The 14,874-nt window shown below is 42.3% G+C and overlaps 1 protein-coding gene across 1 annotated transcript in view; it reads right to left on the reverse strand.

The window, feature by feature from the left end:
* LOC126351630 (nodal modulator 3) overlaps positions 1-14,874 on the reverse strand; it is a 161,093-nt gene that overhangs the window by 43,448 nt on the left and 102,771 nt on the right. Inside the window, exon 9 of the mRNA XM_050002621.1 lies at positions 12,320-12,498. Within this exon, the coding sequence (XP_049858578.1) occupies positions 12,320-12,498 (179 nt within the window). The remainder of the gene's footprint in view (positions 1-12,319; positions 12,499-14,874) is intronic.

Below are 14,874 nucleotides of genomic sequence, written 5' to 3' on the forward strand. Positions count from 1 at the left end.
ACATTATGACCCAAAGGGCGAATACCATCTTTGCTAAGCCAGTGGCCTAAGTATTCCACTTCCGGTTGGAGGGGGGGAAAAAACGCTTGTCTAGCTGACAGCGTAAAATAGCAGATTGCATTGTATGAAATAAGGCGCTGAGGTTTTGGAAATGTCCCTGGGGGGTACGTACAGTGACCAAGATGTCATTCACATAATTCACAAAGGCAGGGATAGCCTGTGTAAGCTGCTCCAGGAACCGCTGGAAAATGGTCGGCACTGAAGAGACACCAAAGGGAAGGCGCTTGTACTTATACAATCCGAAAGGCGTGTTGATAACCATGATGTTCTGAGAGTCGGCATCCAAGGGTAACTGGCGGTATGCCTCTGCCAGATCAATCCTTGAAAAATACTCCCCCCCCCCCCCCCCCCCCCCCGCCAAGCTTGGTGAGAAGGTCTTCCTGTGGGGGAATGGGTTAAGTGTCAACGAGGGACTGAGCATTGACTGTAGCACCGAAGTCCCCACACAGACGAAGGGACTCATTGGGTTTCCGTATGACCATCAATGGCGTCATCCAGGCACTGTAAGACACAGGCTCCAGAACGCCAGTGGCCTGGAGCTGATCAAGTTCCTGCTTGACTGCCAGCCATAAGGCCACCAGAAGTCCACGTCCGGAAAAAGCGAGGCTGCACATCCGGCTGTAGGGTGATGTGCGCCTGAAACCAGGAAGCACATCAGAGATCCATTGCAAGCAACAACGCAAAAGCGAAGCACAGATTGTGCAAGTCCTGAAAAGGAACAGCCGTGAAAACGACCTTAACTTCTTCGGAACCTGAAATGCCAAACAGTTTAAATGCGACAAAGAGGGTAAGGAGCTAGGGAACACACTTGTACATTGCCTGGACGACGAACTGCACACAAAGGGGAATGGCACCGTCTCTGTAGGCGAGCAAACGGCGAGAGGGAGGTGACAACTCAGGAGAGCCCAGCCGGGTATATGACGCCATATTGATCAGGGAGACGGTGGCCCCAGTATCGACTTGAAAACTGACATCCTCAGTGAAAAGGCGGAATGTGAGGAAAAGCTTCCAGGCTGACGGTTCATCTTGTGGAATGACCAACTGCAGAGCATGGACTGTATCTTGAGGCCCAGGACGGGCAGGATTGGAGCGAGTCGAGCGACTATGACAAACCAGTCAGATGTGGTCCTCCTCTTTACACAGCGTACACATTTTCCAACAGTGGGGACAATCAGCTCAAGAATGTGCAGTAAAGCACTGTGGGCAACATGGAAGTGGGCCGTGCGACCGGCGACGAGAGGCGACTAGAGGCACCGATGCCATAGAGATGTCAGGCAACTAGGAGTCCCGACGGCGCTGGTCACACCAACGTCGCGAGGGCAGAACCCGCCATGATGCCTCAATCGCTGTTACCTGCGACCGTCCGCATACGAAGCCTTACACTGCTGATTGGTGCACGTAAAATCGCATCGACGGCTGTGACCCTGCAAGTCCGTGACCAGGAACGATACGATTTACCATGCTGTTTACGGTACTGGTGGAACTCCAGCCGAGAGGCGACCACATGGTAGCGTTGGGAATAATAGTTTGTCAGAAAAAGGCATGTCTCCTGGAAAGAGAGACCCACAGGATTGGACAATGGTGCCAACTTGTGGAGAACAAAGAATGTGTCTGGGGTGGCACACGACAAAAACAATGACCACTCCAAGAAGTGGTCCATAACTTGAAAAGCCGTAAAATGTTTCAGCTGATGTAAGTAGGTTTCCCAGTCCTCTTTAGCATCATTAAATCGTAGGAATGATGGCGGACAGGGGAAAGCATCAGACACCCAAGGACTTGAAAGTAGTTGTGGTAACACATCCCGGGTATCGACTTTGTCCATTAGCAACCGCAGGGACTGTTGTAAGATGTCTAACTGGAGCTGCTGCTCCTGAAGACAGACCAACTTTGCCTCCGTGCTAACAACTACCACTGTTTATCTTGTCGGCAAAAATGTTGTAACTGGTTGTAACCATGAACCGTTCCGGTTGTGGGGTGCCCGAGAAAGTGCAGCAGGACCAAACAGAGAGTGGTCCGATAACAAACAAATAAATGGAAAGGACGGACATGAAACAACGACGGACGATTGAGAGAGATCTTACGGCGACAACACGCAACAAGCTACGGAGTGAGAGGGACAACCACATGAATCCAGGATGTCCACTAGTAATGAAAACAAAGAATGGTAAACAAGCTGTCTGTGTCAAGGTGATATGTCAAGACTCATGCAATGATTAGACTCGCTGGCTGAGCAAGAGGCAGGCGCTTAAATACACAATCGGGGGCACCACTATTGATCACTGGGACTATGTGTTCCACTGTGGCTCCCTCACACTAAATGTGGGCCAGGAGGCACACGCAGCCATGGCTTACGGAGCAATGGTGCAGAGACCTTCAGGGGTCTTTGACGTCCATGACGTCTGGCCTGGATTCAAATTCCGCAGCGTGCGGTACCAGAAAAACAGCCTCAGTTTTTGCAGCACCACAAAGGCTTAGTGTGTAAAGTGCCATGTCAGTAAGCTGAGGTATGGCTGGTTTGGTTGGGTGATTTGGAAGGAGTGCACAAAACAGCGAGGTCATCGGATTAGGGAAAGATGGGGCAGGTAGTCGGTTGGGCCCCTTCAAAGGAACCATCCTGGCATTTGCCTGAAGCGATTTAGGGAAATCACGGAAAACTTAAATCAGGATGGCCGGGCCCAGGCTCCTGAATGGAAGTCCAGTGTGCTAACCACTACACCAGCTCGCTCCGTGCTGAGGACCATTTTTTCAACTTCAGCCTAAAATAAATTTTGGTTCGTTTCTTTTTCTTTATCCTTTCTCTATTTAAATTTTTAACAAGAGCTGATAACCACCTTCGTAACATTGATACAACTGATTTCATGTTTAACTTGCAACAGGCATATGTATATTTATTTATAATGTTACAATTTATAATTTTTTGAGAAACTATGGCAACAACAATAGTTATTGCACAATGAAAATTGTGTGAAACACAGCAACATTAAATTTCCAATAAATTTAAAGGGATACAAGTCTTTAACATTTGGCAATATCATTTCTTCATATGTTAATTTTGGGGCCATAAGTCAGTGTGTAGCCTAAATTCAGAAGGTTTTTCCCTTATTTTTGGTTGTGTTCATGAACAGCAGCGCCCCCGATCGTGTATTTAAGTGCCTGCCTCTTGCTCAGCCAGTGAGTCTAACCGTTGCGTGAGTCTTGAAATATTTCAACACCTACAGAAATAAAATTGTCACACAACTCAAAGGAGTGCTAGACTAACACCATTCACTCTTGGCTGCTTCACCACACCAAAATCAGTACCACTTTAAAGGATGGTAAGTATGTGCTTCCTCTCTGATTTCAGAGGATGATATTCCTGCATGGAAGCTATAGTTTGATCTGATGTTTGGTCTGTGGGGTGCTCAATTGTGCAGTCATCAGCGCCCATACAAAGTCCCAATTTTTTGCACAGTCCAATCGAGCCACTGTCAAGAATGATGATGATGATGATGATGATGATGATGAAATGAGGAGGACAACACAAACACCCAATCCACGGGCAGAGAAAATCCCCAACCTGGCCAGGAATCGAACCTGGGACCCCATGATCCAGAGGCAGCCAAGCTAGCCACTAGACCACGAGCTGTGGACACTTCAGTGTGAGATAGCATGCATCTTAAACTACATCATCATACAGTTCATTCTCCAATCTCCAACCCTGATATGTCCTTCCCTTTTGAGAAAAAATGTTATTTGCATGAAATGGTGTTTAAACAGTTCAGAATTAATGAGTTATTAAGTAGGAACAAGAAAACATGTTTCAAAAATAGCACACTACATTAGATTTTTAAGAAAAAATGAGGCATACAAATTCAAATGGCCAGCAATTTACTCAGATAAAATATGAATTCATACATACAGCATTATTCTGGGAACAAAAGCGTAAATCTATGTCTAACTACTGTGCTATGCAGACCTTGGTGTACAGATGCATAGTGCATGACTGTCCTCCATTTATTAGAATACTGGAGTGTAGAAAGTAACTACACCCACTTGCCTGTTTCTCAAGACTGAACATGATGGGACTGCCACTCTGACTAGATCTTTCATTCATTTTGCCGGATAATAAGTGAAAATGGTGACAAACAGTTAATACTTATACATGGAAACATTTATGAATACAATACAAAAAGTATAGCCCACCTTTTTATTTGTCAGTAGTGAATGGTGACAAACATAAAAATTAAGGTATGCAGAGTACCAAATAGACCATATTCATAATGCCTGCACACGGACGCGCACACGCATGCACGCACACACACACACACACACACACACACACACACACACACACAGAGAGAGAGAGAGAGAGAGAGAGAGAGAGAGAGAGAGAGAGACAGGATGTTGATGATGACTGCTTAATAAAGATGAAGATCTGCACATAATCTATTTCATAACTTGATTGCATTCCAACACGTTTACCATGTTCAACTTTACTCTTAACAAGCTAAATGGAAAAAAAAGGGGAATTCAGAAAGAATGACTAGCGGTCTAGATAATGTTACAAAAACTTTCTCCAGCGATAATGCTGTTAACTCACTTTTTCTTACAGTGCTTGCAAAGAGTTTATTCTTTGATGTTCACAAGTCACACTAACACCCATCTGCCTTATGGAGCAGAAAGCACTACCCATCATCAGCAATTTAGTTTTGACAAACGGTTTCAAGGTCTCATATGCTGCAGTGTTCACTGAACTTCTGTTGCAGATATGTATTTTGTTATCTCTTGTTTATGTAGCTGCAAAGCTGGTCAATTGTAGCAGCTTAGTACTTAGTGCTCACCTTTGACATCAACTGCACGTGAAGCACTGCAGTTTCTGTGAAAGATAGTCATATGGTGTCCTTAGATAAATAATGATTGGCACATGGGAAGCACAATTGTCAGTAAACCTATATATTAACTCTAATTTCTTGAATTTTCTTGTTGTGATCATTTCACAATACACATGTGGGCGGAAGTAATATGTTGTCTGCCTCTTCCCAGAAGAACTCAGAATTTCAATAGCAAAACCACTCCATGCTGCACAATGCCTCTCTTGCAGCATCTGTCACTAGTGTTGATTCAGCACCTCTGTAATGCATTTCTGCTGTCTAAATGATCTTGAGCTGGAAAAGGGCACTGCTCTTTGCCGAATCTTCTCTGTTTCCTCTATTACTTCTACCTCGTAAGGTTCACAAAGTGATGAGCAATACTCAAGAATTGGTCGAACAAGCACCTTCTAATCTACTTCTTTCATGGTTAGGTTACATTTATTTATGATTCTTTCCATTAATCTCAGTCTAGGGCCAGTTCATGTGAAATCAACCAACGGCCAGGTTCTTGACATCTCAGATTTGATAATTTTTTGTACATTTATAACAGTTTGAAAAATCCCACATTAATTTGTTTTTAAACTTTTCATTCTTCACAATTTTTAAAACTTCCAAAATTATGTGATTTTTGTTACATTCACAAATATTAAAATCACCACATCTCAAAAAGTATTTGACTTGCAGATAAAAAATCTGATCTATTTTATTCAGTTTCTTATAAGCTTTAAAAGTATGCACTAATTCTTGATATTCATAACAGTGCTGAATTTTCCAAGATTATTTTTTTTAATTCTGAAATTCTGAAATAATATTTGTTTATTTTTTATTTTTGTAAAAAAATTATGTTAGTCAAACATTATTTGTTAATTTGTGTGCCAAATTACTGTAAAAATTACAAGTTTGTGTTTCACTGGGAACTTTTCATAATAAATTTTATTTTACTGGTAAGTACAGCAACAAGTGCATAGCCTGTAAGGATTTTTACTTGTTGCTAAGTTGTAATGTGTCAAATTCCAAATAAGGCTGTTGAATCATTATTTTTTATTTACTGACAATAAATTTCTTACATTATTAGAATTATACAATTAAATTTAGATAGACTTTTGGCTTTCCCCTGTTAACTGTAAAGATACTTTATCATACACCAGAATAACGCATGTTCAAAATACTATGAACAGTTTTCTTCATTATAACTTCATTTCACAAATATATTAATATTAATCAATACCATTTATTAAACAGAGATGTAGCTGTTATTATTTAACAATGTGTTATTTGGGTGCTTTGCAAAGAGGATTTCTTTACTCATCTCCAACAAGCAAAATGTTATGATGATCAACAAACAATCTTTTTGGAGTCTAAGATTATGTATTGTAGTTTTCTTGTAATTGATGTAACCTAGTTCTCCCAAGCAATAATGCAACAACATGTTCTTCTCCAATATAATCTGAAGCTTTCCGCAGCTCTTCATTGGATAATCAATACGTTCTTCCAGTGGCAGTTATTGGATTTGATTTATAAAGTATGAAGTTTTTTAATTGCAGTCAAGTTATCAGGTCTTTTTGGTTAGCACAAAGAAAGAGCTAGTCTACAAGAATGGATAAATAAAAGTTTACTTCTTCTGTTTCATCTCTTAACAGCACATAAGCCATCCACAATATGCCATTACAGACACAAGCAATAAGTCCTGTAATCTGGACCCACTTGAATTTTATGAACACCAAAATCCTTAAAATAAAAAAAATAAATTGTTTTTGAGAGAGAACTTTGTTGGTAGGGCACTGGAGAATCTCACTGGAAGTGCTGAAAAATCTTAAAGATAGAGAGCTTTAGCTGTATTTAGTCCTTTATTACTGAATTGCTACCAGTTTCCTGGCACTAAAAGTTGTATCTTCAGGTGAACACAGATCTGAAACATAGCTTGGAACTTTGTACCCAACATTTGGCTTGGCATTGATTGACAAAGTTGTTGGATGTCCTCTTAAGGGATCATGCCAAATTCCGCCAAACAGGCACATTACATAGTTGAAATACCTAGTTGGTTGGAAGGCTCTGCCCATCATGCTCCAAACGTTCTCAACCTTTCTGAGCAAGGTAGGGTTTCACAAGCATAAAGACAAGTAGCAGAAACTCTTGTGTGTGGGTGGGCATTATCTTGCTGTAATGTAAGCCCATGAAGGCTTGCCATGAAGGACAATAAAACACGATGCAGAATATCATCAATGTACCACTGTGCTGTAAGGGTGCTGTAGATGACAACCAATGGGGTAGTGCTACGAAAGAAATGGCACCTGACAGGTAGGCCACATGGTGGACGATAGGTTAGTATCCCACTGTTGTCTGGGATGTTTTCCAGGGATGAATCCTGCTTCAAATGAGCCCTGATGACCAGCAAAGGAATGTCTGGAGATGGCCCTGATGGTGGTGAAACACCAACATGCCCTGTCCCCTGCCATATGGCCCAACAAACAGCAGTGATGATCTGGGTGCCATTTCTTTTCATAATATAACCCCTTTGGTTGTCATCCATGACACCCTTACAGCAGAACATTAAGTCGACAATATTCTATGCCCTGTTTTGTTGCCCCTCATGGCAAGTCAGCCTAGGCTTACATTTCAGCATGATAATGCCCATGTGCACACGGTGAGAGCTTCTAATGCTTGTCTTCATGCTTGCCAAATCACATACTTTGGTGAGCAAGGTCACTGGATCTCTCCCCTATCAAGAGCATTTGGAGTGTTATGGGCAGAGCCCTCTAACCAGCTTGAGATTTTGACACTCTGACATGCCAACTGGACAAAATTTGACATGATATCACTCAGGAGGACATCCAATATGTTTATCACTCCTTGCCAAGCCAATTAGCTGCTTGCATAAGGACCACAGGTGGACCAGTGCGTTATTGACTTGATCAGTTTGTGAAGATCTTTATCTTGAATCAATCATCCAATCTTTCTGAAACTGTAATCAGTTATTTGCCTGTAAATATACATCGCAACTACAGATTTCAGTCCCATTCGGATAATTTTTACATCATGCATCATTTTTTGGCCTTATTTTGTTTATGTGTATGTATGGGTACATCTGTTTCTGTTGTTCTATAAATATGGACTGCAACTACCGTAAATTAAAAGTTGCATAAAACAGAAAATGCATACTATCCATTACATTATTAACGTTAATTTTATATCGCACAGTTAGTACAATTTTAAAATGATGAAGTGAAGTGTTCTTAATTAGTACTCAGTTTAACAATAGTTTTATGAACCAGCTTGCAAACCAAGCTGGCTGTGGCTCCATTATGCTCTGGGGAACATTCAAGTGGGCATCCATAGGTCCAGTCGGGCTCATGCTAGGTACCACGATGGCCAAGGAGTATTGTACACTAGTAGCAGACCATGTGCACCCCTCCATGGCGATCATGTTTCCTGATGGCTGGTTGATTAGTTGATTTATTTGGTGGATGGGACCAGGAAAAGGAAAAGATAGGGAAGGAAGTCAGCTGTGCCATTTCAAAAGAGCCATCCCAGCATTTGACTGAAGTGATCTAGGGAAATCATGGAAAACCTAAATGAGGACGGTTGGAGACGGGTTTGAACTGTTGTCCTCCCAAATGCAAGTCCAATGGGATAACAACTGGTCCCGGCGGCAGCGTCATTTTTCAGCAAGATAAGGCGCCATGCCACAAGGCCAGCAGTGTGATCAATGGTTCAAGAAACACAGTGCTGAGTTCCAACTCACCAGATCTAAACTCAATCGAAAACATCTGGGGTGCGACTGAATGTGACGTCATAACTCATTGTCCCCCTCCCCGGAATTTACAGGAATTATGTTACTTATGTGTGCAGATGTGGTGCCAACTCCCTCCAGTGACCTACCAAGACCTCATTGCCTCCATGCGAAGACGCTTCGCCACTGTTATCCATGCCGAGGGTGGACATACCGGCTATTAAATAGCTGGTCATAACGTTCTGGCTGATCAGTGTATATGGTAAACAGTTTCAAATTAGCCACAAATGTAAGTCTTGCACTGCACCAGTCAAATATATGGAAAATTGGCCATGAGATCAGTAAGTTATATATTATCATACATATTGATCTCATGGCCAGCTTTCCACTTGTATGACTAGTGCAACACAAGACTTACATTTATGGCTAATCTGATAATGGATGAATAGTCCAAAACCAGTCATCAATAAATATATTTTCTTCCAGTGAAACTTAAAGACACTTTTCATACTGATTACTGTACTCCCCTTTTGCCTTACCAACAGATGAAAGATAGTACGCATTGCTGAGAGTAAACATGAGCTACCAATAAATGCCATATCTGTTGGGACTGGAACTGATTTCCCAGAAAGGTTCAAAGGCCGAGGGAGGGTATATTAGACAATGCAGCTTCATATTTAAGAATGAAATTAAGCGCCTCAGTGAAATAACTGGAAGGGTGGCAAAAAAGGCCAGCAGACCATCAAATATTTAGAGACGGCTCCATAGGTGGCTAATGACTGTACTGCATGGCTTATCAGCATGAATGATATCAACCAACTGGGATCAGAGGCCATTTTTTGGTACCTCTACACTGGTGGTTAAATTAGTGATGACAGTTACACCTTACACACACATGGAAGTACAACTCGTGATTTGCAGCACTGTTCCTAGAGCCAGACAAAGTCCTGGTTTGGACATGGGTTGAGCTACAGACTCAGGAAATAGAGCGGTTACATTGGATGCCAATTTCTTGCCCTTCGCTGTAAGATACATTTGTGAACCACCATATTATGAACAAAATGTAAGCTTATGGAAAATTAGCTTGTGGCTGAATTGGAGACTTTCCTAGAGGTCAGTGATTCTGGGTGGGGAATTAATGGCTTATTACAAGTGTGATGAAGGAACAAAAGACACTATACAGTTAAGTGTACATTATACAAAGACAAAAGATTACATGTTATATGCTCAAAATTACCACCAACTCTATACAAACTTCTACTTTTAAGGTTTGTGATGATTCATTATTTTGTCAGAGCACCAGACTAATATTTTTACTTTCATTGTACTTTCTCTGTATTTCTTCTTCAGTGTACTATTTTTCTTCCTCTACTAAACTACTTGCAACAATTTTCTAGCCTATTTTTAATGTTAAATTATGAAAAATCTCTGCCACACATGTACTGCCATTTATGATACTTCCATTCTCTGTAATACACTCCTGGAAATGGAAAAAAGAACACATTGACACCGGTGTGTCAGACCCACCATACTTGCTCCAGACACTGCGAGAGGGCTGTACAAGCAATGATCACACGCACGGCACAGCGAACACACCAGGAACCGCGGTGTTGGCCGTCGAATGGCGCTAACTGCGCAGCATTTGTGCACCGCCGCCATCAGTGTCAGCCAGTTTGCCGTGGCATACGGAGCTCCATCGCAGTCTTTAACACTGGTAGCATGCCGCGACAGCGTGGACGTGAACCGTATGTGCAGTTGACGGACTTTGAGCGAGGGCGTATAGTGGGCATGCGGGAGGCCGGGTGGACGTACCGCCGAATTGCTCGACACGTGGGGCGTGAGGTCTCCACAGTACATCGATGTTGTCGCCAGTGGTCGGCGGAAGGTGCACGTGCCCGTCGACCTGGGACCGGACCGCAGCGACGCACGGATGCATGCCAAGACCGTAGGACCCTACGCAGTGGCACAGGGGACCGCACCGCCACTTCCCAGCAAATTAGGGATACTGTTGCTCCTGGGGTATCGGCGAGGACCATTCGCAACCGTCTCCATGAAGCTGGGCTACGGTCCCGCACACCGTTAGGCCATCTTCCGCTCACGCCCCAACATCGTGCAGCCCGCCTCCAGTGGTGTCGCGACAGGCGTGAATGGAGGGACGAATGGAGACGTGTCATCTTCAGCGATGAGAGTCGCTTCTGCCTTGGTGCCAATGATGGTCGTATGCGTGTTTGGCGCCGTGCAGGTGAGCGCCACAATCAGGACTGCATACGACCGAGGCACACAGGGCCAACACCCGGCATCATGGTGTGGGGAGCGATCTCCTACACTGGCCGTACACCTCTGGTCATCGTCGAGGGGACACGGTACATCCAAACCGTCATCGAACCCATCGTTCTACCATTCCTAGACTGGCAAGGGAACTTGCTGTTCCAACAGGACATAGCACGTCCGCACGTATCCCGTGCCACCCAACGTGCTCTAGAAGGTGTAAGTCAACTACCCTGGCTAGCAAGATCTCCGGATCTGTCCCCCATTGAGCATGTTTGGGACTGGATGAAGCGTCGTCTCACGCGGTCTGCACGTCCAGCACGAACGCTGGTCCAACTGAGGCGCCAGGTGGAAATGGCATGGCAAGCCTTTCCACAGGACTACATCCAGCATCTCTACGATCGTCTCCATGGGAGAATAGCAGCCTGCATTGCTGCGAAAGGTGGATATACACTGTACTAGTGCCGACATTGTGCATGCTCTGTTGCCTGTGTCTCTGTGCCTGTGGTTCTGTCAATGTGATCATGTGATGTATCTGACCCCAGGAATGTGTCAATAAAGTTTCCCCTTCCTGGGACAATGAATTCACGGTGTTCTTATTTCAATTTCCAGCAGTGTAGAAATAGCATCATGTTTTATGGCATAAATGCCAGCCTCTCTTCTAAGAGCATACTATGAAGATTTTATTTTATTGTCTGAGCTGCCAATTTAAGACAAGATGTGGTTCTTTTAAATTTTTCTTATTATTTATAAATCATTGCTTGTTGTAACAATTGAGTAAATGTCCCTTTTTTTTATTCTGGGGACACACTAGCCTCCACAGTGATCCAGTTTCTTTGACAATTCCCTAATATTGTATTTAATTGAATTTTTGGTGAGGAGAGGAAACTATTTCCAAAAATTAATGTAAAATTATCAATAACAACAATGAATTTAAAGCTGTCCCTGAATGCATTATAATATTCATTCTAACAAGATTGTTATAGCCTTTTTTTCTTTAATTACAAACTGTTTATACAGCTATTTTACATAACAAGAATAACAGTGCATCACGATGTAAAAAAAAAAAAAAAACAAAAAAAAAAAAAAACTTACTACACAATAGGCATGTGTTAGTTTCACTTCAGTTCGTGGTATGTGAACCCTTCTCTAACAAGGGTACTGTCATCCTGAGCTACTCAAAAAGTGAAACTGATTGCTGATAGTAAATTATTCTGGCTAACTAGTCAACAGTATCCTATATAAATTTGTTTCTCACTGAGAAATTAGCATTAAAATCTCCTCGGACTGTCTACATGATGAGTCAGTAAATTCAGGATGCTAAACACTATGTTACACATCAGCTGCTTTTACAAAGTCCACCTTAAGGAGCAAGGTTATAAAGTAAATGTTATTTCATTAAGCTACTTACATTGGTGTTGTGTGATGAAATAATTGTTACAGAGAAGCCAGTGTGCCTGAAAGCAGGTACTCTTGACTGTGCTGTGTTCACACTCACTATATGACTGACAGATTCCCAACACCAGTCTTCCTTGTCAACAGAAACTTGATACTTGCCAGGAAGTACATCACTAAATGTGAAGTGACTATCTGGAAATGAAGTCCACAACAAACATTTTTAATGAGTGTTAATTTTCAGATTATATAATGTGCAAGTGAGAAATTCACTGGGTCAGAATACAGGTAAAGTTAGAAAACAGGCATTAACATTGTTGATCTGAGGAAGTCATCAGTTGCTAGTAATATTAAATTTAAAACATAGTGAGAAAATGTGTGCGCAGTTTGTGTGCTGTGCCAACTGATGTTGTTGTGGTCTTCAGTCCTGAGACTGGTTTGATGCAGCTCTCCATGCTACCCTATCTTGCGCAAGCTTCTTCATCTCCCAATACCTACTGAAACCTACATCCTTCTGAATCTGCTTAGTGTAGTCATCTCTTGGTCTCCCTCTACGATTTTTACCCTCCACGCTGCCCTCCAATACTAAATTGGTGCCAACTGATATGCCTTTAATATGAGAGAAAAAAATGAAATATCTTGATAAGAGCCCAGCTGGGAATGCCATGTGATCATGAATGGTAAAAAGTGAAATTCATAGACATGTAACTGAAGCCAACTGCTTTCACATAATGAATTAAGTTTCTTTAGAAGTTTACCTTGTCTGTGTAATCTACATTGATGTTTAATTTACCTACATTTATAAAGAATTCATTCAATAATTCAGAAATTTTGGCAGGATTTACAATAGTTTTATACTCTATCTTTATTTCAGAAATATCATGGCCTCTAGCTGTTATGAATGACAAAGAAGACTTCAGTCAACCCTGATTGGTTGGTTGATTTGGGGGAAGGTACCAAGCAGTGAGGTCATTGGTCCCATCAGACTAGGGAAGTATGGGGAAGTCGGTCATACCCTTTCAAAGGAACCAACCCAGCAATTGAAGCTATTTTAGGGAATTCACAGAGAACCTAAAACGGGATGGCCGAACACGGATTTGAAATGTCGTGGCTCCGAATGCAAGTTGAGTAAGCTAACAACTGCGCCACCTCATTTGGGAGTCAACCCTGGATACAGCACCAATTTTAAAATAACTTGGAGTATGCATCTGTAATGACATAATGTGTAACGACCATGTTAAACTAGTTGTTGGAAAAATATTCAGACTTAGATTCAGTAGAAACAGTTTGTAGTACCCCCTGGGATCCACCACCACACAACACTGGGCTGCTGCCTCTCCAGGCTGCTGGTGACACCACTGCAAAGAAGCAGTATGCAGAGGCATGAGAGTCACTGCAATTAGTGCTGCCCTCGTGGGCACTGGTTATTCTTCCACCGATTGTGTGTCCACTGATTTTGCAGAAATATTTTCCACCGGGCAGCTATAAATGGTGCCACCTGCCCGACTGCAGTCAGTTTGCACCAAGAGTAACTTCGAGCCATAGTGCCAATCCCGAATCCTCCAATCATAGCTCCTATCACCCAGCACTTCTGTACACATGGAGTCCCATCTGAGTCTTCGCCCCGCATCCCATCCGAGTTCTCTGCATAGGGCGCACACATCTCTGCTTCAAGCTGTGTCTTCACTCCATGCCTTGAGTTCTCCAGATCAGCTGCTGAAGCTTTCACTATGATTCACATTCAAGCTGTCACTTCATATCTTGGCTGAATTCTCCATGCTGGGCCCAATTCCTGCTGCACTCATGGCCCATCTGTCGACAACTCACCTTCACTCCCTGATTACGTCGGCCAAGTAATTAGTCCATCTGAGGCCCCTCACCTGACGCATCCTCTAGCCCTACCACTCTCTACTGATACAGCTGCACCAAGATCGCTCTTTTAAGAAATCTCCAAGATGAATGTCAGTAATTACTGATGGATTGGAATCAAGAAGCACTGTAAAGTCCCAATGAATGTTGTGTGTTGTATTCAGTTTGAGTGTAACTAAAATTTATTTATTTCTTGCTACCTGGGGCACATTATTTGGTGTGGCTCCCTCTGCCATGACACAAGAAAGCTTAATGGTATATAATTCACCTAGAAAAGAAACAATTTATGAATTTCTCATGTTTCATTGCAAATACATTTAGATGGCATGAGAGTGTTACAGAGGTACTCATCAAACTACAGTGGTAGAAGTTACCAGGAATTCATGTGAATGTCTGCTGTGAGAATTCCAAGAGCTTAAGTTCATGAAGAGTTACACAAAGAATTACAAAATGAGAAGCCAATGCATATGAAATAAAAGCTGTAGTAAGAGAAAATCATAAAAACAAACATAACAACTCACAGATTTTATACTTTCTATGTAATTACACAAATACATATAATAAAACACAATACAAATTATTCTTTTATTCTGAACAACTTAAGTTATTTAGCAACTGAATAAATCAGAAGTCTAAAGTTTTAGTGTATATGAATTCCCCACCACATTAACCTACACAGTGGGTCTTCTTGTTAGAGTGAGA

The sequence above is a fragment of the Schistocerca gregaria genome, chromosome 1, assembly GCF_023897955.1.
Source record: "Schistocerca gregaria isolate iqSchGreg1 chromosome 1, iqSchGreg1.2, whole genome shotgun sequence".
NCBI classification, from domain to species: domain Eukaryota; kingdom Metazoa; phylum Arthropoda; class Insecta; order Orthoptera; family Acrididae; genus Schistocerca; species Schistocerca gregaria.